The sequence below is a fragment of the Tympanuchus pallidicinctus genome, unplaced genomic scaffold (assembly GCF_026119805.1).
Source record: "Tympanuchus pallidicinctus isolate F22 unplaced genomic scaffold, pur_lepc_1.0 scaffold25, whole genome shotgun sequence".
In the NCBI taxonomy this organism is placed as follows: domain Eukaryota; kingdom Metazoa; phylum Chordata; class Aves; order Galliformes; family Phasianidae; genus Tympanuchus; species Tympanuchus pallidicinctus.
In genome coordinates this window covers 8,274,862-8,300,845 of record NW_026294742.1, presented here as the reverse complement: position 1 = coordinate 8,300,845, position 25,984 = coordinate 8,274,862, and the positions used below count along the sequence as shown (strand labels likewise).

The window sequence follows — 25,984 nt, the reverse complement described above, 5'->3', positions numbered from 1 at the left end:
AAAAGTAGACAAACTGGGGAGAATTTCGGTTGCTTTAGGACACTTTCTTAGAGGAATATGGTTGGGTTGAAGCCGTTTTCTTGGGTTGATTCTCATTGGGTGTTCAGCATCCCAGCCTGGGGCCGGGGAGCCTCGGGGCCCTGCAGTTGATCTGTGCTTTGGTTGTAACACCAGATGTGCAGCTGGTGATCCACCAGGTGCAGCTGCTAAATGTAAGAACGTTGTCCCAGAAGTTGAGTTTGGTTAAAGTAGTTGATGGATAGGAATGGAGTTCCTGGCTCATTTACGGGATGGAACTTGAGTGGGGAAATGAATACAGTTATTTTACAAAGAATGCTTTCATGGTACAGCTACTGTAAAGATAGTATGATAACTTCTGGCAAGAACTTAACATGCTTGTATTGTTGCCTTTACATTTGTAACTGTTGTAAAGTAACTCCGTTATAAACAGCTGTTCTAATAGTTCAATTTGCATTTCTCCTTGAAGATATTGGAAGTAAATGGACAGAACTTTGAGAACATTACCTTTGCAAAAGCTCTCGAAATCTTAAGGAACAATACTCATCTCTCCATCACTGTAAAAACAAACATTTTTGGTGAGTAGACTTCACAGGGGATGTATTTCCGTGTATGTGCACAAAGCCTCCAGTCTCTCTGGCTCTACAACTTGCTCTGGGAGTGAAAGATCACGTAGGAGTCCCCTGGTTGTGCCTCCATTTGCTCAGAGTGTGCAGCCTCATGGGGAGGCACTGAGCCAGCGCAGCCAGCGCTCTGCTCCCTGAGAAATCCTCCACCGGCTGCTTTAGCAGCTTTAGTGTCCCTGCATGCGATATGGCTGACATGGAGCCAAAGGAGCTGGGCCAAAATATTTGGCCAAGAAACAGCAAAAAATGTCAAACTGGGTTTTCGTAAAACTTTTTATGATGGCAGTAAGAACAATAGGATAAATGGCCTTTCTGTCTCAAATCGATAAGGGAATATAAAAAGCGGTGTAGTATATAAATGTTAGCTTTTAATTGTCAGTGTGAATATAAACACATAAATACCTCCTTAAACACTCATTCAAACCATCTGTTCTCTTTCCATAATCCTGTTCAGGAAACAGAATAACCACAGCTACAGAAAGTACAAGGCTGTGCGTACCAGACAGATCCTTCCTCTGTAGTGCTATCTGAGAGCCAATGGTGGTTCCCCTCTAATATTTCCTCCTGCTGGTTACCTGCCTGTGTTCCCTATGAGTTTTCTTTTCAGTTATGATTTTCTATTTATCGCTATGCATGTGAAAAGTTTTAAGATCCTAGCTGTTATTTATTATCATAACTCTAATGACAGCATAGAACGACTGCAGAAATCAGTCGACTAGACTAATGAAATGGCATAAAATAAAGCATTGCTGTAGCTGAGGCAGTGATGGTTACAAACAAATGGGTTCCAACCTCTTTTCCTGCAAGCTGATAAAATTTCAAGATGATTTCTCTGATATGTTTTAATGAATTCACGTCGTGAAGCTGTTTTGAACTGCAGTAGTTGTGATTCTGTCCTTTTAATTGAGTGCTAAGTGCCTGGAATTGGCAGTGGACAATCCCCATTCTTAGATTTGAGTTTATATGGTGAAGGATTATAGCTAGAAGTTGTGTCACATAATAGAAATATGCAGTTTGACTGTGAATATATATGCAAAGTCCCTCATGTCTTGTTTGTCAGGTCAAGAAATCAGCTCTGCACAGCACTGTGTTCTCTTGGTACCGTGTTTTCAACAGAAAGTACCACATTTCTGACATGAGTGACCTCAAAGATTTCAAAACAAAACACCCCACAACAAGCAGGAAAACCCCTATGCATTGATAAACCAGTCTGAACAATTTGATTTTACCTTTTATTTGTGAGGAGAAACAGAAACAATGAAGACTGGCTTCTTTTCCTTCTATGTTTTGGGAGTGTCAGTAGTTGACTGCCTTAGTTTGATAAATGCAGGAGGAGGTTTGATGCACCTTATGTTTCACTGAAGGAAAATGAAGGAAAAAAAGAAAATTCCGAGCTGTCCTGAAGTTCTTCAGGATGCACCTGAACCATTAGCAAAGATGCAGATGACAACAGTCATTAAATACGTAGAGAGATCGACACGAATGTAGAGGTTCCTTTTTATTGATCTGGGTGCCTTTGTGAAGGCTGGAATATCTTCATTCAATGTGCTGAGGTTTGTGCTCATTCTGAAGGTAGCCAGGAGAGTCCAGCTGTGCAGAATGGGGCATCGTTTTTGGTTCAACATTTGGGGTTACACTTTCTGCCAAGGAATTCCACAGCAAACCTTCAATGGGAAAAGACCTGCCCCTTAGAATCAAGATTAAAATGTAATCTATAGCCTGGTTTGGCAGTGCATTACCTTTTTGTTTTGGATTCTGCTTTAATTTTTCTGCAGGTATGTAGGAAACCAAGGGTTTGAGGGGAAAGAAGAAAGCAACACAAAGGTTTAGGTGTGCAAAGGTAAATGACAGTGGTTGTATCTTCCCTTTCAGTGTTCAAGGAGCTGCTCTGCAGGATAGGGCAAGAGAAGAATGGAATTCCACATATCCCGAAAATTGCAGAGAAGAAAAACAACCGTTATTCCATCCCAGATATGCCTGGAGATGTGGAACAGATGTTCCCCCGTGAAAAAGGAAACAAGAAATTGAAAGCAAACACCGTATCTGGTGGGAGAAACAGAATCAGGAAAATTTTAGATAAGACTCGATTCAGCATCTTGCCTCCAAAACTCTTCAGGTGCGTTGGGCTCTCCTGGTTGAACAGCAGTTGTTCCTTATTGTAGCTGCTTTCTATCTTCAGACACGTCCATGCTGCTTTTAAAATGCAGTAAATCTGAATCATAGAACCATAGAATGGCCTGGGTTGCAAAGGACCACAATGATCATCATCCAGTTCCAACCCCCTGCTGTTTGCAGGGTCACCAACCAGCAGCCCAGGCTGCCCAGAGCCACATCCAGCCTGGCCTTGAATGCCTGCAGGGATGGGGCATCCACAGCCTCCTTGGGCAACCTGTGCCAGTGCCTCACCACCTCTGAGTGAAAAACTTCCTCCTCATATCCAACCTAAACCACCCCTGTCTCAGTTTAAGACCATTCCCCCTTGTCCTATCACTATCCACCCTCATAAACAGTCATTCCCCCTCCTGTGTATATGCTCCCTTCAAATACTGGAAGGCCACAATGAGGCCTGAACTGCAGAACAAAACCAGAATATGTTTTCTGTCCCATTGAACGCTTTCAAACACACATTCCCTTACTCTCTGTTCTTAAAGCTTGCCTACTGCATTTAATGAAAACATCTGACCACTGTTATTTTCCCCAAGATTCACTCATCCCAAGATGATCATGCAGAACTTAACCCACCTGATTGAAACCAATTTGTTTTGCAGCGATGGCAGCGTGAGCCAATCGCAGGACGACAGCATCGTTGGGACGCGGCAGTGCCGGCACAGCCTGGCCATCATGCCTATTCCTGGGACCCTCTCATCCAGCAGCCCCGACCTGCTGCAGCCTACAACGAGCATTCTGGATTTCTCTAATCCTTCAGGTAAACAAGAGCATGAGCTTTGGTAATTACAAGGCTGTTGGTTTTGGGGGGAAAATTACATCTTCTGCCAGACCAAACACACTGAGTGAGTTTACCTCTTTCTCTTGTGACCCTAACGGGTCCAAACTGGCAATTCACTGAAAAGGCAGACAGCCCAAACCTCTGGTCCCTGCTTTTTTGTAGTGTGAGACCTGGTTTCTCTTAGATAAATAAATAAATGCATCCATTTTCCCACCCACAAATGTCTTTGATTTACCAGAGCTCTGGTGGAAGCAGGTTGTTGTCCTCTGCTTCTGTCTTGTGTTCTCATCTCTTCCCTATACCAATACTTCTGTGGCTTGACTTCTCCATCCACCATCTTTTTGTAAATGTTCCTAACAGTACTGTGGATAGAATTAGACAACTTTAGTACCAGCATTGTTACGTTATTTTTTATATAATGTCTTGCAGACTTTAAGGTCGTTCAGTTATATGTCTGAAAAACTGAAAAGTGTTTTGAGATTTACAGTCTGGGCTTCCATTGCTGGTACTGAAGGAACTCAGTAGATAGGGTGGCTGCGGGAGGTATTTGCTGTTACATGCAGCTGCCTGTAAACATGTCAAGTCAGAACCGTGTTTCCCTATTTCAGATGTAAGTTCTGTGCATAATTATATATTCTGTGAAGTGCCTTCTGGCTACAGCTTATGTTTATGTAAACTTGCAGTTTTCCCCTTTAAAAGGAACAAATGCATCCTATCAAATGCATAAATATCCATAGCAAATAAGTTCCTTTTCTTTCTGGAGACCCAGTTTCTTACTGTCTACATGTGAGAGGAGAGAGCTACTCACGTGTTCTCCAAGAATAATCTACTACTGTACAAGTTACTGCATCATATGAGCAGTAGATTACTGGACCTTCACAAGTTTACCATAACAACTATGCATTTATTTTTGAATGCTAGAGAAAACCAAAATATTTCTGACCATCTAGTACATGCTCTTTAAGTTTTGTAAACATCTACATCTTGATTTGATGCTGACACGGTGTTTCTCTTTCTTCCCTGCCCGCAGCTGTTGGGTTTTACTGTAAGTATCCCGATGTGCAGCATCCTGAAGGCCTTAATGTTGCATGGCTTGCCTGATAACACATTGCACTGGTGTAGTTATACTGTCTGGGCAGTGGGTAATCATGAGTCCTGTGAGCTTCCCTTTAATAAAAGTCCATAGGAGCTCCTTCTGAGCGCTGCAGCTCGTGGCAGAGGGCTGGGCTGAAGCAGAGATGCCTCATTAATTCCCATTTCTGCTGCTGATATGCTGGAAGACATGTCAGGCAGGCTGCTTCACTTCTCTGGGATCTTGCTTTAAACGTAATTACTTGCATCCCTCTTATGGAAGCTGGATGATAATGCATTTTGAGATTGGGTTTGTTCTGCTTTTGAACTTCGCCTAACTAAAATTTGTGCATGCAAATTGGAAATGCGTCCTGTTCAGTCAGAACTTGAATTGTGTGTAGGAAAGTACTTTTTACTAATGTTTACCTGCTTAAAAGAGAAGGTGATGAGATGGACGTGTGCTTGTTTCCATCACCTGCTACTTACAAGTCACATCATGTTCTGGTTGCATGGCATTCCTTTCCTTCCAAACTAGACTTCAGTTTGGGCTTTAAACTTGAGTGTGTTCTGATTTTTAGGTATGCTAATAACACGGTATGGGTGTTTTGGCTCTTGTGTTAATCTGTGATGATTTTAATGAGCGCAGACAATTCCCAAACAATTCCCTTGGGCAGGGGATGCCCTGCCTGGCCAGCCCCAGTCTGTGGATGCGGCTCTTACCACTGAGATTATTAAAGGCTGGGCGAGTAACAGAGAGGAGGAGGCACCTCTGCAATAGCCCTGGGCATCTCTGCTGTGGGGCTTAAGATACATTTGCCTCAGACTTTTTTTTTTTTGCCAGTCAGAGATATTTTGAGAATCTGTAATAACTGTAATGGAGAGAATTATTTCCAAGTGTCAAGTTATAAACTAAACATGCATTTCTTTAAATAGTTGTTTCATGCGATAGTCTGCCCCAGATAAAACTGTTCTCTGACACGTTTATAATTCCTAAAATATGTTTTAAATAGGTGCACTAGCAAAAGAATTAGCTGCTGGCAGCAGCTGAGTTCCTTCAGGTTGAGAGAGGGAGTGTAGAAGTGTGCAGCTAGTTCTCAGATGCAGCCAGGTCTCCCTTCTCACCTGCATTCTCCTGCCCACGTGCGTGCACCTCCCTGCAGGAGCACCTTGGCACTCAACTCTGGATCACAGGAAAAAAGCCAGAAAGGAGCAATGCTTCCAAGGACTTTGGTGTACGCTGGGAAGGGCCGTGTACAGGACAGTCATTGGACATGTAGATGTCTCGAGCTTCGTGTTCATGGGATGAGGTAGAAGTTAATTCAGCTGTGGAAGTGCAGAGAGGTGAAAGACTCCTCTTTTTTCCATTCAAAGACTGAATGCTTACATGGAAATTTACCAAACGATGCAGAAAGCGACCTCTTGTCTTTTCACACGAAAAGTAACTTCCGACTTTCAAGGTGTTCTTCTGTTATTTCAGATATTCCAGACCAAGTAATAAGAGTTTTCAAGGCAGACCAGCAGAGCTGTTACATCATCATCAGCAAGGACACCACGGCCAAGGAGGTGGTGAGTCACGCCGTCAATGAGTTCAACCTGACCGGAGCCCCGGACACGTATTCCCTGTGCGAGGTGTCCGTCAGCCCCGAGGGGGTCATCAAGCAGCGCCGCCTTCCTGATCAGTTCTCCAAGCTGGCCGACAGGATTCAGCTCAATGGGAGGTAATGCAGCATCTGTTTGGGGTTGGCTTGGGGTTTGTTTGCATGTTAGGGTTGAAGCATCTGGAAGAACGTGGGGAGCGATGTTTTAATGGAAACAGACGGGTGTCTGTTGGAAGAGTAAGGAGGTGAATGTCGGCAGTGCTTTCCTTCTCTTTCCTTCTCTCCCTGTTTTACCTTCCTTTTCCTTAAGCAAAAACATCCTCCCTGACTTTACAGCAAGCTCTCTTTATGAGAGCTAAGTTCAGCAAATCAGGATAACGTATAGTGGCTTTCACTTAAAAAGAAAAACTTGTATTTCGTCTGACACTTTCCATATGTACTTCAGGATTAAAGTATGCAATTAACTTTTGCCAGTGATGTCATGTTGCAATGAACTGATACTAACCTGAGATAAATTCTTCCATTTTTATGTAAACTGTTACAAATGTTTTCTGACATGTAAAGTGCTTCGGCTCTATCTGATGACCTGCTCCATGCCAGAAAGGAGTTTATTAAGCAAAAACTTCTTTAGTCTTCTCTGCTGAGCAACAAAGAGAATTTATGAGAAATAAAGTTCTATGTATCTGAAAACGAACTGCTTTTGACCATGGAAATTAATTTTACAGATACCTTTTCATTTCCTGAATACTGTGAACTTCATGTAAATATTAATATGCCACACTGTATTTATATAAGAAACCATGCTTAATTTGTTTAAGAAATAGAGAAATGAGAGATTTCTCAAGACTAATGTGCATTTAAAGTGTTATTTCTCTGCTAAATTTACGAATGGAAAAGCGACCTTTGTTTGAAGTTGAAAGCTGCAGCATGTTACTGAGTACGGTACAGAAAACATTAGCAAAGAGGTAAACTGAAACAGCTTTGAAATGCTGAAGGATGGGGCACATAACGTACAAAGGGTACGCTGTCCCTGCCTCTCTCCTTGCCTCTTATTCTCAATTGTCACCAACAAGGTGGAAATGCTCTCCTCCAAACACCCCTCTGGTGTCAGTAATGTCTGCATTGCTTGGCTGTGGTTCAGCGCCTTTGTTCTCACGCACCCTCTGAAGAGCATCTCTAACATTCTGTTGCAACTCGACTGTTCTTAGGTATTATTTGAAAAACAACATGGAGACGGAAACCTTATGCTCAGACGAGGATGCTCAAGAGCTGCTGAGAGAGAGCCAGATTTCCCTCCTACAGCTGAGCACCATTGAGGTGGCCACTCAGCTTTCCATGAGAGACTTCGAGTTATTCCGTAACATTGAGCCTACGGAGTACATCGATGACCTTTATAAGCTGGACTCCAAAACAGGAAATGCTCACTTGAAGCAGTTTGAGGACGTCATAAATCAAGAGACCTTCTGGGTTGCCATGGAGATTTTAGCAGAGCCCAACCAACTCAAAAGGATGAAGATTATTAAGCATTTTATTAAAATTGCCCTCCACTGTCGAGAGTGCAAGAACTTCAATTCCATGTTTGCAGTTATAAGGTAAAGCACTTCCCATTTGTCAGACCTGATTCGTGGTGTCACGGGCAGCTCTGTTCATGTGAAGGTATATCTTCACACATTGCCAGTGGTGTGGGGTGGTGTCAAGGGAAGAGCCAGGCTTTTCCAAATGCCAGAGTGGATCACTGTCACTGCGTTCTGTGCCTCCCTTGCCCTCAGAAGCTCAGTCTCTGTGTGTGACTGTCTCCTCTTTAACCATTACCTAGCAGGGAAGGAGAAGATTTGGACAAGAACGCCGTTTGATTGATGAAGTTGAGAAACGTGCCTGAAAGTTGCTGCCATTTTCTGTGATTCTAGCACCCAGTTTCCCTTTTTTCAGTCAGTGTTATTTTTTAATGTGCATTGAGTCATATCTGCAGTGATGAGGTTACTGTCTTCCTTTCATCGTAAGGGCTTCCTCAAATCAGTCTTGTTTTAGTTGAATATTCCTTCTCATTCTTTCTACTCATCAGCTCATTCCTCTTTTTTCCTCTTCACAATTAGACTTTCTCTTCTGATTTATACTTGGTGCTGCTACTTTGACTTCAATGGTGACAGTTCAGCATTTCTTTCATTTGCAGTTTTGCAAAGCCCTGATTGTATTAAAAAGAAAAAATCACTGTGATTCATCAGACAGAGCTCTGGATTCGTACTGCATCCCAGCACCTGTCGTAGAAAATACCATTTTATAATTTTAATTTCAGAAGGTCTGCTTCCATGCATTGCCATTGTATCAAATGATACAGGCTTCTGTTTAGCCGTGTGTTAAAGAGTTAATGAATTCCCTTAGAAGATGCTGCTCAGCCGTCAGGGCTGTGAGTTCTTGGTACATGGTGAATACAAATGTGGATGCTGAGCCTAATTTCTATTTCCTGCTTCCTAATCTCCCATGCTTTGTTGTAGGTGGAAAATTAACTTGTCTTATTTCTGAGTTCAGCCTCACAAGGCCACAACTGAAGTGGTCTTTGATCAAAAAGTAGCAAATAAATTAGCTTTTATTTTGCCCTGGTTTCCAGAGGAGTATGTTTCTGTTGGCATATGGCACAAGGATTCTCTTTCCTGCCTTGCATTTCATGTCAATACGATGCCATGTGTTACATGAAACAGGAAGATACCATCTTAATATAGCACAGAAAAGAGAAGCTGTGTGGGGACATATGTTAGGTTTCTCATGAGAGAAAGGCTTTGTTTGTGACTTTACAATAGCATGGGGAGAACTCTGTGGTCAAAAAAATGGCAAAATAAGTTTTGGAGACTTTTAAACTGAAGAAAAATCTTCTTAAAGGAGCAAATTGCATCAATCCAGGTTTGACAGTGAGTGCTGGAGGACATCACCTTCCAGTACTGCACCTAGAAGCACGGTCAAACTTTGCAATGACTGTGACACTTCTTGAGCAAAATCCATGACCAATTATCATTGGGAGTGATTGCAGTTAATTATTTTTTTTTACTGTGTCCAACTAATTCTGGATATATCTTTACTTAGTGTGGGACTGGGGCATAGTGACAGAGTTCAGCTTATCTGCTTCTCTGAGTTCAGCCCCTCAGTGCTCCCTTATAGTTCTCCCCAGCATTGCCATTTTGCCTGCTGCCCTTCTCCATTGCCTCTACAGCCGTGTGTTTGCCACACAAATTTCTCACCTTTTTTGTCCTTATTTGCAGTAGATGTTTTCACAGGAGAAAAGTGGTTTGCAAATTAAATGATCCTCAGTGCAGTTTCGGCAGGCGAACTCCAAGTTCGTTCCTTGTGAATAAGGAGCAGCCATTCTGTCTACAGTTCCGCCTTTCTCTTGCTTACAAGAGCGAGCAGCAGTGGGCTTTCTGATGGACTTGCAGCCTGGCATTCCCCCAGCTTTCAGTTAACTTTGTGGAAACTGCTTGTAACCCCTCCAAAAAGCCCCACAGCCCTTTGATTCCTTTCGAAAGGGAACCATTCCACTAACAGCTAATAACGGTGTCTGCCTTGCAGTGGGTTAAATCTGGCTCCCGTGGCACGTCTCAGAGGCACTTGGGAAAAGTTACCAAGCAAATATGAGAAGCACCTGAGAGACCTTCAAGATCTTTTTGATCCATCTCGAAACATGGCGAAGTACCGCAACATCCTTAGCAGTCAGAGCATGCAGCCTCCAATTATTCCGCTCTTCCCTGTTGTCAAGAAGGATATCACATTTCTGCATGAAGGTAATGTCAAACACAGCAAAGTAATAAACCAGGCACTGAATGCGTTACAGCCCTGTCTTTGGTGCTCTGTGATTCAACTGATGTCTAAAAGGAAGCTGTTGCCAGTAGGCTGCTTTAGATGCATCCTTTGTAGGAGCACAGTGAAATAGAACTGTGAATTGCATAATAGAAGAGACCAATCCCAGCCAAAAAGAAATAAACATTAAGTGAGTATTTCGAATATTTTAAAAGCAATGCTTAGTCTTCATTAGCTGTCCTAAAGTTTAGGATGACGGTGCTGCCTAGTAATGGCACTGCTAGGAGAAATATATTCCTCTTACAAGAACTTGTTGCTGCAGTGTTTCTAGGTTTCTTGTTCTATGTTGTGGTTTTCAGACAGCTATGATGATACAACACCTCCTACTCTTGCTTTCAGCATTTTTAAGGGTTTTTGTTTAAACTGTCCCCTTTTTTTCTCCTTACAAAAAGTTCTGCTCCCAATTGGTTGAGGTTGAGTGTTCACAACTATGCCGGATTCCTGGTTTGGATCCCTCAGAACTATTTGTGCTGTTTTCAGAATGTGAATGCTGCAGATGTCAGTTCTGTATTTAGCACTCATGCCAGTGAATTTGGGCATCATTTGCTCCTCTTTCCTCTTCCTAATACATACTGCTTTAGAAATTGATTAATGAGAGCAGTGCTAGATAGTTGGAGTGGGTCTGTCTTTTTGCTCAAGTTCTTCGTTTTCCTGCTACACTGACTAAAGCTACATTGACTAAAGCAGAGTTGTGGATGGAGGGCAGGAAGGGAGGAAGGCTAATGGGGGGGGGCTAGAAACACATTCTGTATACAGAAATAATTGTTATTCTTTTTGTGTGTGCATTTCAATGGTGCAGGAAATGACTCCAAAGTGGACGGCCTGGTAAATTTTGAGAAGCTCAGGATGATTGCCAAAGAAATCCGCCAAGTGGTGAGGATGACCTCAGCCAACATGGACCCAGCCGTAATGTTCAGACAAAGGTGTGCAAATTAGAAAGGCAGTAGGACTGCAGGTGGCTCAGTGGGTAGGGATCTGGGTTTGTGTGTGCATCAGTACGTCTGTATCTCATTGTGTGACTTACCATTGACATTTACCATCAGAACACAAATCTTTACCAAGTTTTGGCAATGCGATGCTCCCAAGAGTTACTTTTAATGACTGCTGAATCAGTTTGTCTAATATAGCAAAAAAGAAAATGCTCAATAAAATAATCAGTCGAATTTTAGGAGCGATGTAGTATTAGGCAAAAACCATCTATGTAAAATAACACACAGAAATCACCCATCTGTGAATCTGAAATGTTGCTTTTAACAATCTAAACGCACAAAAAACCTGATAAAATATTTAAAAATAAAACAACAAAGCAATATTTTTAATTTGTTCTAAGCACAGCTTGCTACACCTACATAATGTTTGGTGTCTTCAGGCTGTATGCAGGTGGAGAGTGTCTTCCTGCCTTGTTTTTCTTCCTTTTTCTCCTCAATGCAGTACATCAGCAGGCTTTATGTTAACAGACTGCAAAACAAAAGCGCCATGGCTTCTAATGTGGTGCTGGTGAGCTCTGGATTACTCTTAGTGGAACTGAGTAATACCCTGCATCTATTTGCTTGTCCTTGGCTTAGAGAGCATCCCCAGCTCTGGCCATCCCACCCCGTTGTTGAGCTCAGTGCCCAGCCCACTGGGGAGCTGGGTCCATGAGTAACTGCACAGCATCTGCTTAGAAAAGCAGCAGAGTAAGCCAGTGGTTGGGATTCATCGACACCAATGGGTCCTGTTTGGTACTGGCCTTCAGGGCTGGCTGTCAGCAGCCGTGAATATTTGGTTTAAAATCAGACTGGTTGAAGGCTGAGGAAAAAATAATGGATCCCTCACAGAAGTTGTTTAAGGATTGATTCATTTGAAAGCAGAGGGTCGCCTTCATGTTGTCATATTTCAGCCACTGAAACTTCCTTTTTAATCACAAAGCGACTTCTAAGTTAGCTGCTTTTCAATAGACACGGCATTCACAGATTAAATGATGTGCACATCAGTTTCCCTGATGCTCCTTCCTATTCTGAGTCCTAATGAAGCCTAATCATTAGATGAATTAGTAGTAAATAAACAGTTACCTTTCGTATCCTTGCCAGAATTAACACAACACGTCTTAATGACCACAGTTTCAAAAGTGCCTACCGAGTTACAATGCACAGCATCTAATATTAGTGATACTGCCAAAGATTAAAAGGAAACGACTCCTTGTTTTCAGCATTTAGATTCATTTGCATTGCCTCTGGTGTTTGATCTATCAGTTTGTGTTATGAAGCCCCAACAAACGTTTTTGAAGAAGATTAAAAACGAACAAGAAAAGATGTTTGTTAGTGGTAACGAGAGACCTGCTAACGAGTTCATTGCCAATTAATACAGAGCATTGAGCTTTTCAGGGTGTGTTTGGCAAACGGCTTGTTTTCCAGCAAGCAATCAAGGGAAAACAGCACCATAAACTTGAATACTGATGATTTCTCATACGTTTACTGCCATCCTAATGCAAAGAATAAATTAACTTAATCACGGTTTCTACAGTATGAATAAGTTAAAAAGCTTTCGCTTGCTCCACCAAAACTGAGTGTGACTTATGGGAATCACTTAACAAGAAAATGTAGCGTGAGTTTGGATTTTCAATTCAAAGGTTAATCTTAAAAATAAGCAAAAAAAAACTGATAGATGTTCTTCCATGTTGGAGTGTTTGAGCAAGTCCTGTCCTTGCATTCCATGAAAACATTGTGTTATTGTTTGAGACGAATTTTGCTGTATAGAGATTTTTTTCTTTTCTGTTCTTTCCTGTCTACATCTTTCTTCCTGACTCTCAACTGTTTTATTTTTTTCCTGTGCTTTTCTGTTCAAATACATGCTTCAATGTATATGGCTCTTGCTTACAGGAAGAAGAGGTGGAGAAGTTTGGGGTAAGTGTAGAGCTGAATGCAACTAAGATAAATAAAGATTATGCAACTCTTAACATACTGCATCCTCCTCGTTAGTGCATGCTCCTGAAGTACAGCATGCATTTTATTAACCCTGCAATCCGTATTTTTTTGAAGACAGGAATAAGAGATTTGACAGTCGACTTTGTGCAGCAGCTGTAGAGATGCTGAGTTGCTTCTGTTGCTAGAGAAGTTGTTGGAGTTTTGGCTTACTGCATAGAGACAAACGGCTGTGCAGTTGTAGCAGGAGGCAAACTCTATTTGGAAATTAATGACTTGGTGTCACAGATTTAAGCCATTATGCTTTTTAAACTGTGAAGAGGCATTGAGTTGATATTGGTTGAGCAGTTCCCCCCTCTGAGTTTAAGCTTCAAAGTCTTTATTTTTAGTGTGTATTTGAAATACACTTCATATGCCAGAGTCCTCGCTGAAGTTTTAGTTGTTCAAGGCTGGATGTTGAAATGACTGTGATGGAGGGTACTGGGGTTACCTGGTGAGCAAGCTGGCAGTGCCATGGGGCAGTGAGCTGGAGGTGACCCTGCAGCTGTATTTTGTGCATTCTCCCCTGTGTCTTTGCCCCTCAGCTGCTACCTGCATACCTCAGCCTATGTGCCTTTGCCCTTTGAAGCTCTCCTATTCATCCTATGGGCTCAAAGCCAGCTGTGCATCCAGACACAGGTGTACACTGGGGAGGGACCAGCAGCAGGGCAGGCTGGGCACGGCTTTGGGTGCTGTTCCCTGCAGTGAGCTGGGCTGACAGCAGGACGGGGCATGGCTCAGCGTGCAGCTCATGGAGGGGAGAGGGCCCAGGTCCTTCTGGAATCCTTCCAGGCAGAGCAGGAGGTGTGCTGTGCTCATGATAGAGCAGGAGGTGTGCTGTGCTGTAGTGATTGCCAGCCTTTGGCATTGCTGGGAATTTGAGGTCGTAAGGGAAACTGATTTTTAAGGGAAATGAAGCTGACTCAAAAAGTGAACTCCATAGTTAGAAGAAACAGTGTGTACACATAAAGTAAAATATGTATTATATATATGAGGAAAGATGGTGTATTTTCCTGTTTTGTTACAAAATAGGCATTAAGTTTGCTCTTGCCTGTACAGAGATCAGTTCCAATGAGTGTCAACAGTCCATTGTGCCATCTGCTGCTCTTTGCCTGTAACAGCGTTAGCTTTTTGTTTAATTAAGCTATACATACAGTTTTTAAGCTTGTATCTTCTCTTAGCTTAATTTATGAATCATCTTCAAAAATACTGCAGGCAGGTGGTTTCCACCATTTCTTTGCTTTTAAACTCAACTTGTTCAATCCTTCAGGCTTCCTCCAGCAGTATGTTTCATTCTGGGTCTGTTAGCTATGGCAGCTCTTCTGTGCTGGGCTTTGTTTATCCTCCCACAAATGATTCTGGAAACGCACCCAAGATTTTGAGAAGTAACTTGACAAAGAGTTCAGCCTTTTAAAATCCTCTGACTTTTTTATTTTTCATTTTTTTAAATATAAAACCAAAAATCACACCCTCTTCGAGCAGCTTTGCTGCAACTTCCCACGGGAGTTTTCTTGTAACATATGTGATGGTCTCTATTTACTAAAACACACAAATGGATTAGAGCTGAAGTGGCCGTAGGACTCCTGGCAGTTGAACAGATGTGATGTGTATAACTGACTGCATCTGATCAGTTGTTTGGGCACTGATGTCGTCACCTTTCATAGATGAGAGTCCATACAAGCATATGTATGTTACGGCTGCCATCCTGACCTTTGTTGGAATACATTTTCAAGGAGCTGCTGTTTTTACTTCATTGGAGAAAGAAATCAGGCATGCAACAAGTGGTGCTTTGCATATTTAAAGCAGTTTTTTCCCTCATTTACGCGCAGTCAGAAGCTCAGGTTTCTAAGTGGTTGTTGCTGTGGAAATGGTGGCAAGTTACTGCAGTAAGCCTGCAGCACACAGTGGGCACCAAATTCCTTAGACAAACAAAGTTAGCAAGTTTGTCCTGCAGAAATAGCGTGGGCTGTGCAGAACAGGAGCACAATCCATCAGCAGAGCAGATTGGGTGCCTGGCACAGCCTGTGCCGCATTCTTGCAAGTCCCACAATTCCACGTGCAGTCCTTTTCCTAGGCTCCAATTACTGCTCTTCTTTTGACCAGAGTATTTTAAGACAACCGACGTTTTAATGCCGTTCATCTTTTTTTAACTCATTTGCATCAGCATGCACTAGCCCTAACTGAAGAATACTGGTAATAACCTGCTTTGACGCGCACTGTTCAGCTCCCCGTTGCTGCTGAGACCCCAGGCCTGACCTCTGCGCTCTTCTCCTTTGCAGGTCTCTCAGCCAGGGCAGCACCAACTCCAACATGCTGGACGTGCAGGGAGGAGCTCACAAGAAGCGGGCACGGCGCAGCTCACTGCTCAACGCCAAGAAGCTGTACGAGGACGCACAGATGGCGAGGAAGGTCAAGCAGTACCTCTCCAACCTCAACGTGGAGACGGACGAGGAGAAGATCCAGATCCTGTCCCTGCAGTGTGAGCCTGCCTACAGCACCCGTAAGTGCAGCGATCTGTGAGGGTGGCAGTTCTAAATGATGGAAAACATGGTTCCTTCCCTGGAAGCGGCACCTAGGATCTTTCTCCTCTCCCTCCAGGAAAACTCGCTCTGGGAAGCAGCTCGTTTGTCAGTTCATGTCGTCACAAACTGATAGAGTTTCAGCAAGCCAGCATTAACATTCTGATCTTGGCTGAGTTCAGAAAACTTCAGTGACATTTTTTATTTTAACCTTTAGTTCTTAAAGTGTGTGTCTTTTTATCAGCCTGGAAGGAAATTCAATAGCACATTAGCTCTGTTCTTGCCCTCTTGTCCTTGTACAGAATTAGGAAGGATAAAAGTAACGTTTACCATATGAACAGCAAGAAAATGAAACGAGACAAAATCAATACAGAAGCTGCAGTGACTTACAGCTCAGAATAAACCAAGATTGCTGAGAAGCAGAAGTCAAGTCAATATTGACTGATGGGATTGACATGGCTTGACAGTCCAAAATAGAGGACGATAGCGGGACAGTTTTTGTAATTTGAAGTCCTGTGCAGCTGTCTAACTGAACAAATCTGCTCTTACACAGTGCACAGTAATTCTTATTTCAAACTGAGAAATGGTAATTGCATTTTATTTTGATCCTTAGAAATGTTCAGATTCCTGATCAGTAGGGTTGTCTCAAAATAGCAAGGTGGTAACCTCGCTAATCAAGTAATGTCTCATGCTTGTTTGATGTGCAAATGCAGCATCTTACACCTTTTTTTGTCCTCAAATACCATTTTATCTGTGATGAGGTAACCTAAAAGCATGAATAGGAAATGACACCTTGAAGATAAAGCTTGAAGTCCTTTCCATTATTCAGTATTAAGAGCGCAAATTCCTGTTGTCTCCCAGAGAGCCTTTCTGTGTTGTTTTTTTTTTCTCAGATAGAAACTATGTAGGGAAACACCTGACTCTGTGTTGAAATGTCAAATTCAGGGCATTGGCATTGGTCTTACACCTGAGGTTGCTGGAAATAACAGAGGAGCTCTGAATAGGAAGATTGAAGGCATGAGTTGCTAAGGTTGTGTCTCTTCTGTCTGGGGTGCTGGTGCATGGCTTTGCAGATGGCTTTTGTGCAGATAATTTGTTTTTCTCACATTCAGAGAAGTCAGAGGTAGAGCTGCCCACCCTCACGCCTTCTTTCTTTCTTCCAGTTCTGCTTGCAGGAGCAGTGAGCAGCAGTTATGCTGCAGTCCAGACAATTCCAAGGTTACTTAAGGGGAACTCGGATGGCCTTAACTCCAGAGTTTATTAATTGCTGTGTAATTAAAGTAGAAATTGAATCAGTGCCCTGTGCTGTAAATCAATTGTGCCACCTAGTGAGAGATCTGATGCTGGATGCAGAACGACCATTTCCTCTCCTTTCTGTGGCATTACGTCATTTTGAAGGAGATGCTGTTCTGCTTTTGTGCACGAGCATTTTAGATACAGAACTCAATTGCAGTTGAAATAAAACACAACCTTTTTTGGTTTTGGATGGAGCACCTCTATGACACTTAACAGTTTACTTTTTTAAATGCCATTTTGCACCTGCCTCTTCAGTGTGATGAGACAGGAGTGTTGGGAATACAGAGTGTTCCAAATGTTTTGTCTGCTTCATTCCACAGTTGCCTTTATCTGGTTGTGCTTGTAATAACCCTGCAATTCGAAGGGCCAAATACTGATATCCAGTTTTTCCATAACAGTGACAAAGAATTTAAGTGAGAGAAGAGGGGCAAAATCCTCAGAAATGTCTCCAGTGCCCATGAGATCGATCGGTCAGACCACTAAGGCCCATCAGCAGAACAGAATGAGCCAAGTTCTTCAGGTTCCATCTGTGAACTTATACCCCAGCAGGAAGAAGGGGCTGACAAAGGATCATGTCACCTTCAGTGAGTATCCCTGCTCAGCCAGCTGGAGCTGAGTGGGTTATTTAAGATCCCTTTATGCAGGCGTCTAAGTTAAGTCCTTCTCTTGACTGCTTCTAAGGTAGTCTTAATATCTCTCTTGAACAGGTTGGATGTACAGTGCTGAGCCTTTTCCTGTGTATTTTTACATTCTAAAGATGTCTTGCCTCAGTTGAGAAGAATGGCATAGTTGGTTTATTTTCCTGACAGAAAGAATTATAATATATTTTGAAATATATATGTGAAATTGTTGGAACAAATCAAATACATTTAATATTTGAGCTCTGGAACGCTGTTGTGAGAACATTCTTTTCAAAAGGGGCAACGTTTGTTTGTTGCCCCTTCTGAGCATCAAATACTTTGTTTCTAAGCTTGCAAAGCACTATTATCTGTTAAAATACTTGTAACATATTTGCATAGCTTGAAATGACTCCTTTGTTGTCACAGGTACAGGCTCACCACAGAAGTCATTAAGCTTGTCTGAGGAAGTAAGTAGCAAGAAGCAGACAGATGACACAATGTCCATGGCATCTTCTTTGCACTCCAGCCCCCCAGCTTCTCCTCAGGGCTCTCCACGCAAAGGTACGTGTGCTCCAGGGGTGTGCAGCAGGTGCCAGCATCTGTCACAGGATCATTTGTTGGTAACTTCATGTGAGAGGGGTGGTAATGTGCATAATTCATGTCAACAATAGAGTTGTGTGTTTCTGTCCGTTAATAATAGACGCTGTTTTCCAATATATTGTACATGTTTTGGCCTCCAAAGTGACCTAATCTGTAAGGACTGGAAGGATTCATTTCTTTAGAATAGCTTAAGTGCTTCTGACAGAGATCCCAATAGGTTTAAGTGCTGTGGCACCCACCAGTCCATCAGTCCTGATTTAGGTGACCCCTCGGGTGAACAGGACTCGCAAACCTGGGGATTTCCTGAAGACAGAGATGTTGCACACAGACTGCAGCTATTCACATCTTATGTTTTTGCCTAAGGTAGCTGGAGTATCAAGGGATTAGAGGGAGCTGGAGATAAAATCTCCAGGACAGCTGGTTTTGATAGCTACAAAAGTAGTGCATTCATCCAAATCCTGGAGTTGCTATTGATATTTTCTGTTCTTGTGCACAGGGCTTTGTATTTATCCCTGTCTATACTGATGCCCTGAGAATCCCTTTATTTTTGATACCTTCGTAAAAGACCTGCATCACTTCATCATTAGTCAAGCTTGGATGGGAATTCCTTTGAAATCTCTTAACACCACTTTATAGTGAGCCAGTGTGGTCAGTGTCCAACAGTGTAAGGCATTTCTCCATCCCTTCTGTGCTGCTTTTGACTCACTGGCAGCCCAGAGCCCCACAGCATTGGCATGGCATGGCATGGTGACTTGCTGCATCTTCTCACCAGTTTCAGTGGGAGATCTGCTGGCCCATCCGCTTCTGCCTTCACGAGATACTGTTTTCTTCAGGAGAATGTCACTTACTTAGACACAGCATATGTGTAAGAACCTCGACTACCTGGGCTGCCAAACCCAGTTCCACTGGGATTTCACTTCTCTTCTATTTCTCCTGTAAACATGTTAATTTAGTTGACTTTCTTTGAAAATACTTCGTTTCTTGGGGGGATTATTTCATTAATTCAACTTGCTTTTAGCATACTGTTAGCACTGGACTAATTTGATTAAGGTAATTCATACCCTGTTGTGTGTGCACAGCTCATTGAACTTAAATTAGGTGCTTCACAGACAGCTGAAAGACATAATTTTAGGCATGAACACGTTTCACTAAATCTTAGATTTCATTTTCTTTTGAGCTATGCCCAAGTGGTGTGCAAGTAGGACTGAAGTTTTGTTTTCTTTTTTTAAATCAACCCATTACTTTCGCTGTTATTTATCAAGATTTGCCTGTGTGTACTTCATTGCAGTTGGTAACATCCCAAGGTCGGATAACTGCAGTCAGATGAATCTCTCTGGGTCTTCCTCGTCCCTCGCCAGTGAAACCAGCAACAAGAACAGCGGGCAGCGCAGCTACGGAATAGGTGGGGCTTACTTACAAAAGAAAATACAGATGATTGTCAAAGCAAGAGACAGATCTGACATAAGCGAGAAGGGAGAAAGAAAGGACGAGAGTGAAAAGGCAGAAGCTGAGCGTGAGCGCAGGAGAGAGAAGGGACTCCTGTTCAGAAGACTTAGGGAAAGAAGCTTCTCCAGGGAAAGAACAGCTTTTACTGCAAAAAGGGAAGCAGAGCACGTTCAAGCCTCAGAAAGCAGCAAAACCCAAAAGGACAGAGACAGCGATGCTCTGAGTACAGCAAGTATCTATAGCAACAGCAATTCACTGACATGTGACTGTCTGCAGATGGGCCCTAGGAGGAGAAGGAAGACTCTCTGATGTATTTTTAGAAGACAGACTGATGTCCATTCAGTGTCAGTTACACTGATGTGATCTATGTTAGCATTATGCAGTTACAACAGGCGCACTGAGATGTGTTTAAGCTGTCCAATGTACTTCATTCACCTGTCCAAAACTAGAAGGTGTTTGTGGCAGTGTTACCAACTCACCGCACTTACAGCGTCATAGATAACGAGAGATGTGGAAAATCAGGGAGCAGGTACAGTGGCAGTTCTCTTAGTGTTGGCAGATGCCAACAAAACAGTAAGTTCTGTAACATTCTCTTCATTTGACTCTAAGTAGTCCCTCCTGTGATGGAAATCAGATGCTCACTTCCAGCATTGCTGGGTCTATGTGTGGATTTGCTGCTAAGCTTTTCAGTCCAGCAAAGACTTGCATTTCTCCTGTTCCTGTGTGCACATTGAGCACATTTCTTACAGTGGTGTTAATTTAAAGAGACTATTGGACTAAATAAAGAACATGAGATATTAATTATTGCCAAAGGAAAGGAAACTGAAGTTCAGTATTAAAAATGCTGGTCCTTAATGTTAAGTTTTTCAATCGTAAGTGTACCGGTTCTGTAGTTTGATGGTATTGATGATATTTTCTGCCTGTATTGCTCTTAAAGTCTTATAGCAATAATCAAGCTTAAACTGTGAAATCCCACAAAGTGCAACTGTGCACTCGGTGGCTGTATGCTAGTGGCTCCAAATGTCATCTTACATGATCTTTGTTTGGAGTGCTTTTTGTGGATCAAATCACGTCAGCTTTCAAGTTGTGTGTATTGCTGGTGTGGTTTTTAATTTCCTGGTCACTTCATATTTTCACCAAACTGATGTGGATGTGTGACAGCCCAGCTGAAAGGCATTAGTAGATAGAAATGATGTGAAAAACTGATTAATTGGCAGGAAATTGGAGAAAAAATACTAATCCAAGGACTGTGTCAACTGTGTATTGATATGGTCTCCTGTAAAGCAAGAAGGCAATGTTTCCATTAATTTACAGACACTCATTTGCCTATATGTGAAGCAGCTGTTGACCCAGTATTTTCAAATAAAGATTCTAATTTTATAATGCTTTGCACACAGTGTAAGGCATATTGTAGGCTGTATGCTCCCAGGGAAGGCAGCATAAGGCAGGGCTGTACTTCTTGACATGCGGTGAATTTGCAGTTGGGAAACTCAATGGGAACTAAGAAAAATAAATAAATTTAAGCAAACAAACAAAAACAGCACCAAAACAGTCATTAACCCAGGACCTATTGCCCTCAGACAAATGGGAGCAAGCAACAGCTGTGGGACAGTTACTTGAGACAAAGTATTTCAAACAAACAACAAACTAGACAGATGTAACAGACACCAGATACCTCCTGAGTTTGTTTCCTGACAGCAGAAACAGAGTGAGCTTCTGCCTGCCTGCAAGATGGTGCATGGACTTATCCAGAGAGGTGTATGCTCCAGAGAGCTTGAAATCTGAGGATCTTGAACTCAGGTAGTAGGAGGCTGATCAAACAGCACAGTGTAGGACCCTCCTGCAGCTTTCCTCAGCTGGAGAGGGCCAGTCCATCACCCCAAAGGACCCCACAGCATGTTTGCCCTCAGAGCAGCACAGGTGAAGTTTGCCTTATTCAGTTCATTGCAGTTCTTTCCCTGCTCCTGTAAGATGCTCACAATAAATGGTTTAAGTGAGTTGTCCATACTGAGGGAGTTTGTGACACTGTGCAGGGACAGACGTCCTGTTCTGAGTCACCTCAGCTGTGCCAGCAGAGCAGTATGCAGGGTGCACGCAGCCAGAGTGCATGGAGGGCCCTAAGATGGTCCCTTTGATGTCTACCCAGGTGCTGTAGGAGGTTTGGATATATGTGGCTACGTACATCATTTGTATTTGAAACTTGTTGTTTGAGGGTTAGGGTGAACCAAGCAGGAGTGCGTTGCTCTGCTCTGAACCCACTGAGGCTTTCAGCCGTTCCTTCCTGCAGGCCTGGCTCTGCTGCTGTTTCCCACTTTCGCTTCCTGATCTGTTAATCCTGGAACAGCTAATAAAGCTGAAATGGGCCATATGGTGTATCCCCGAGTGCTGATGGCTTGCTTTTACCTCAGTCAGCGTCTCCTCAGCCACTGCCAAAATCTTTTTGTGAGTCTCACAGCAGTCGGCCAGAGGAAGCTGTGGGAGCGTGCTGCAATTTTACTGGAACTGAATGGTGCAAAATGGGAGAGATCTGACCCATCCGCCCACTGTGCACACTGCAGACACTGCTCCTGTCTGTACTGGTGAAACCATGTGGTGTGGATCTCTGTGGAGCTGCTGCTTAGGTTATTGGGGGCACCTGGCTTGCGTTAGTAAATTGCAGGATAGATGCTGACATGCTAAAGGCTTTAGTACCATAAAAACCTCAGTGGACTGTTTGTCATCAAGTTGGGCTTGATTTTTTCCTTCTTTTTTTCATTTAGAGAGCTATGATGTTTGTCGTTGAATGAGACATTTTCTCCTTCTCTCCCTCAGGCTATGCCCTCATTCCTTCCACCAAATCTGACAACTTCTCAGACTCCAGTCACAGTGAGATTTCCTCCCGCTCCAGCATCGTCAGCAACTGCTCTGTGGACTCGATGTCGGCCGCGCTGCAGGACGAGCGCAGCTTGTCACAGTCACTGCTGGTGGTGGACTCAGCAGGGATGGAACGGAAGGAGCATTCCCAGGCAGAGTACGGGCAGCCCTGCCCTGGGTGAGACAGCTGTGCTGGGCTGGCTGGGCTCTTCTGGTGGAAGAGAGGGGAACGAAGCTGTAGGGAGGGTGGTTGCAAAGTGTGCTTGACCGTGACCAGCGGTGTGCCCTCGTGGTCGAGAAGGCCAGTGATGTCATGGTTGACCAGTGGTTGACTGATGGATTGGCCATGAGCCTGCAGCGTGCCTTGGTGGCCAAAAAGGCCAGTGGTGCCCTGGGGTGCACGGCACAGAGTGTGGCCAGCAGGCAATGGAGGGTCTGCTCTCCTCTGCTCTGCCCTGGGGAGGGCACATCCTCACACTGTGAGGCTCTCAGCTGCAGGCAGATGGGGAGCTGCTGTGGAGAGAGCCCAGAGGGGGGTGCGGAGATGGGGGCCTGGAGCACCTCCTGATGGGGACAGACTGAGAGCCCTGGGGAGGAAGAACCAAGAGGGAATCTGCTCAGTTCTGATCAGTATCTTTAGGGCATTAGGAGGGCAGGGCTGTGTTTGGTGGTAACCAGTGACAGGACAAGGGGCACCAGGCACAAACTGCAACATGGGAAGTTCCATAAAAACATGAGAAAGAACTTCTGTGCTGTGGGGATGACAGAGCCTTGGCACGAGCTGCCAGAGAAGTGGTGGAATCTCCTTCTCTGGAGATATTCAAAACCCACCTGGATGCTGTTCTGTGCAGCTGCTGTAGGGAACCTGCTTTAGCAATGGAGTTGGACTGGAAGATATCCAGAAGTCCCTTTCAACCCCTGTGGTTCCGTGACACTGTGATGGTGTTAAGCACTTGCCAGAAGCTGAGGCACTGGCTGCTCTGTGTGGGAAATTTATGTTTTCCCATGAAACTTTATCACATGTATAGACAACAGCTTAATCGCATCAGTGGGTTCAGCTGGATGTCTTCTGCAGGAGGCTGCAAATGCATTAAAAGCTGTTGTGATATTTAACAAAGCACTCACCATACAGTGCTGGGAGAGCAGAACAGGATCCCAGCAGTTACCTCGGTCAGCAGAAGCAGTCACTTAACATACTCTAATAAGCTTTTAAAGGATTTTTTTGTTACCGTTCTTTTTGTTGGCTAGGCAGAGCGGGAGCTTTCTGCCACTTGCACAAGAGGTGGTGTTACCTGAGTGCAATGAGGTCATATCCTGAGATGCCCCTTTCAACTGTGACGTTTTGGGTTTTACTACATTTTAACCCACAGAGTTGATTATGTGGGAATCTCCTCGGGATGGCTTCTTCTGTCCTCAGATGTTGTGGAGTCAAGTCAATGGGAGATTCTTCTTACAATTCTAATCATTGTAGGTCGACTCAAAAGCAATCTAATCTTTTTATGATTGGACACTACACAGAGCTTTGTGTTCCTATGTAATTGATTTTAACGTGCCAGTATTCTGTGGTGTTCTCTCCTGCGTGAAAAAAGATTATTAGCATATGCTTTGCAGCTTTTAAGAAGTCGGTTTAATTTATCCTGTTGTGCTGAAATGGGCATTAAAAGGTGAGCTTTGTAAACTGAAGTAATTCCCTTTTCTAAAAGGCACAGCACATGCTGAGAGTGCAGTCAGAGCAGTCTGTGTGCCAAGCAAAATGTCCCTTTGCAGGGGTCCCTGGCACCTCTGGTTCTGGGTATTCAAAGCCACCTTCAGTGCCGAATCACAGTGAGTTGCTGCCTGCTAAACTCACTGCTCTGATTGCACGTGGGAGGCAGATTATCCAAGGGCTGTGGCTGCTTTTCCATGCCTTAGTTTTAGTGGGTTTTGGAGGTAAGAAAACAGTTCTTATGCTAGAATTTGTCAAATAGAAAAGCAAGGAGAAAAGAAGTTATTTGCACGTATCTAAGGAGTTCCTTGATCTCCAGTATGTCAATAAACTGCAGGAGGATAGCGTTGGGTTTTCATATTGTGCTTCCTGTGTTGTTCATATAAGCATAGTCTACTAGTCATAACTTCTTTATTCTAAATTCCTGCAAACCTGACTGCTTGATTTTTTTCTTAGTTATGTAGTGATATTGACCAGAGATTTTTAGCAACCGTTTGTTTACGCAAGAAATGTTGTTGTTTTAAAAGCTGACGGGTGTCTGATTCCCGTTGTTTCCAACTGCAGCTGGTCGGTCACCAGGCCCGCTCTGATCAGAGGGATGGCCTTCACCTCCTCCATGAGCAACGAGGAGATTTCCCACGAGCACATCACGGTGGAGGCAGCAGACAGCGGCCGGGGCAGCTGGACCTCGTGCTCAAGCAGCTCTCATGACAACTTCCAGAATATCCCAAACCAGAAGAGCTGGGATCTCCTCAATTCCTACCGCCACACCCAGCTGGACGGACCCATCGCCGAGGTTGATCCCACAAACTGTTACTCAGAGGAGGCCTATTTATATTCCGAAGCCTTTTCCAAAAACAACAGGCAGTCGAAAGCCAGCACGGAGCTCGATCAGTCTCGGCAGAGCTGGGCCTCCTCGAGCTCCCTGTCAGACACGTACGAGACAAACTATGGGACCATTAAACGCAGGGGGCTGGAGAACTCGACGTCAGAGCAGACAGAGGTTTTGGACTCTAAGCCTGGCACTGACACGGCGTACAAAACTGTTACTTCGAGTACAGAGAAAGGCCTGATAGGTAAGGCAAGCCAACGGCGCATGGGAGCTTCTACATCTGGTCTGCATTTTGATATTGAGTTGTTAAGAAATGACATCAGCAGATGCGGGGGCTGGATTGCATGTTAAATTCAGCTTTACATGTGGTTTTAATTAGAGCGCTGCTCAGACAGTGTGTTTTCAAACCACCTTCCCTTGCAATACGAATCTTGAAATAACAAAGCAGCACACTTCCCAAACACTTCATGGGTCTGCGGAAGAGCTGCCTTCATGAAAATGTCAGGCAGTTCCTCTCTGTACGGTGACCTTTTATCTTTTTGGAATTTGAAACCCTCATCACTGCAAACCCTCATTCTGGCAAGGAGCAGCAAGCCTTGGCTCCTCGAAGCATCCTCACAGAGCAGACTTTCCATGATCCAGAGAGAGAGGAGTGTGACTCCTGGGTGATGCAAAGCAGCCCCACCTCTGGAGCTGGGCACCTTCTGGCTGCAGTCCTTCTGTCCCTGGAGGCTTGAGGGCAAAGTTTTGATTTACGCTGTCATTTATTTGGTTGCACAGCTGCAGTTTCACTACAGGTGAAAGGAGAAAGCCTTATGTCTTCTCAAAGACGCATAGCTTTTAGCAAGTGAGATGCTCTTCCACTGTCTTAGTGAGTTCAGTGGCAAAACTGCCCCAAAAAAAGGATCTGGGTTATGAACGAGATAAAACGTGGAGTACAAAGCTTCTAAACTCTAAGCCATGAGTGCAGCTGAAATGCACATTAATTACTGCCTAGATTGCTAGAGGGCTTATGTTATCAAAGGTAATTGCCTGAATAAAAATTGCACACAGGGTGGAGGTCTTGGA

The 25,984-nt window shown here is 43.7% G+C and overlaps 1 protein-coding gene across 12 annotated transcripts in view; it reads left to right on the top strand.

Annotated features, from left to right (window-relative positions):
- The window catches only part of RAPGEF6 (Rap guanine nucleotide exchange factor 6), a 105,178-nt gene that overhangs the window by 71,046 nt on the left and 8,148 nt on the right, over positions 1 to 25,984 (top strand). For 6 of the 12 annotated variants that reach the window (XM_052689628.1, XM_052689629.1, XM_052689622.1 and 3 more), the window contains 15 exons: positions 488 to 596; positions 2,517 to 2,760; positions 3,413 to 3,570; positions 4,622 to 4,636; positions 6,140 to 6,380; positions 7,469 to 7,852; positions 9,819 to 10,030; positions 10,906 to 11,029; positions 12,965 to 12,988; positions 15,325 to 15,545; positions 17,259 to 17,444; positions 17,907 to 18,041; positions 19,369 to 19,482; positions 22,338 to 22,557; positions 24,649 to 25,160. In XM_052689628.1, the coding sequence (XP_052545588.1) occupies positions 488 to 596; positions 2,517 to 2,760; positions 3,413 to 3,570; positions 4,622 to 4,636; positions 6,140 to 6,380; positions 7,469 to 7,852; positions 9,819 to 10,030; positions 10,906 to 11,029; positions 12,965 to 12,988; positions 15,325 to 15,545; positions 17,259 to 17,444; positions 17,907 to 18,041; positions 19,369 to 19,482; positions 22,338 to 22,557; positions 24,649 to 25,160 (2,899 nt within the window). Of the gene's footprint in view, positions 1 to 487; positions 597 to 2,516; positions 2,761 to 3,412; positions 3,571 to 4,621; positions 4,637 to 6,139; positions 6,385 to 7,468; positions 7,853 to 9,818; positions 10,031 to 10,905; positions 11,030 to 12,964; positions 12,989 to 15,324; positions 15,546 to 17,258; positions 17,445 to 17,906; positions 18,042 to 19,368; positions 19,483 to 22,337; positions 22,558 to 24,648; positions 25,161 to 25,984 lie in introns of those variants that run through there. The other 6 variants (XM_052689634.1, XM_052689623.1, XM_052689624.1 and 3 more) reach the window with 5 other exon arrangements.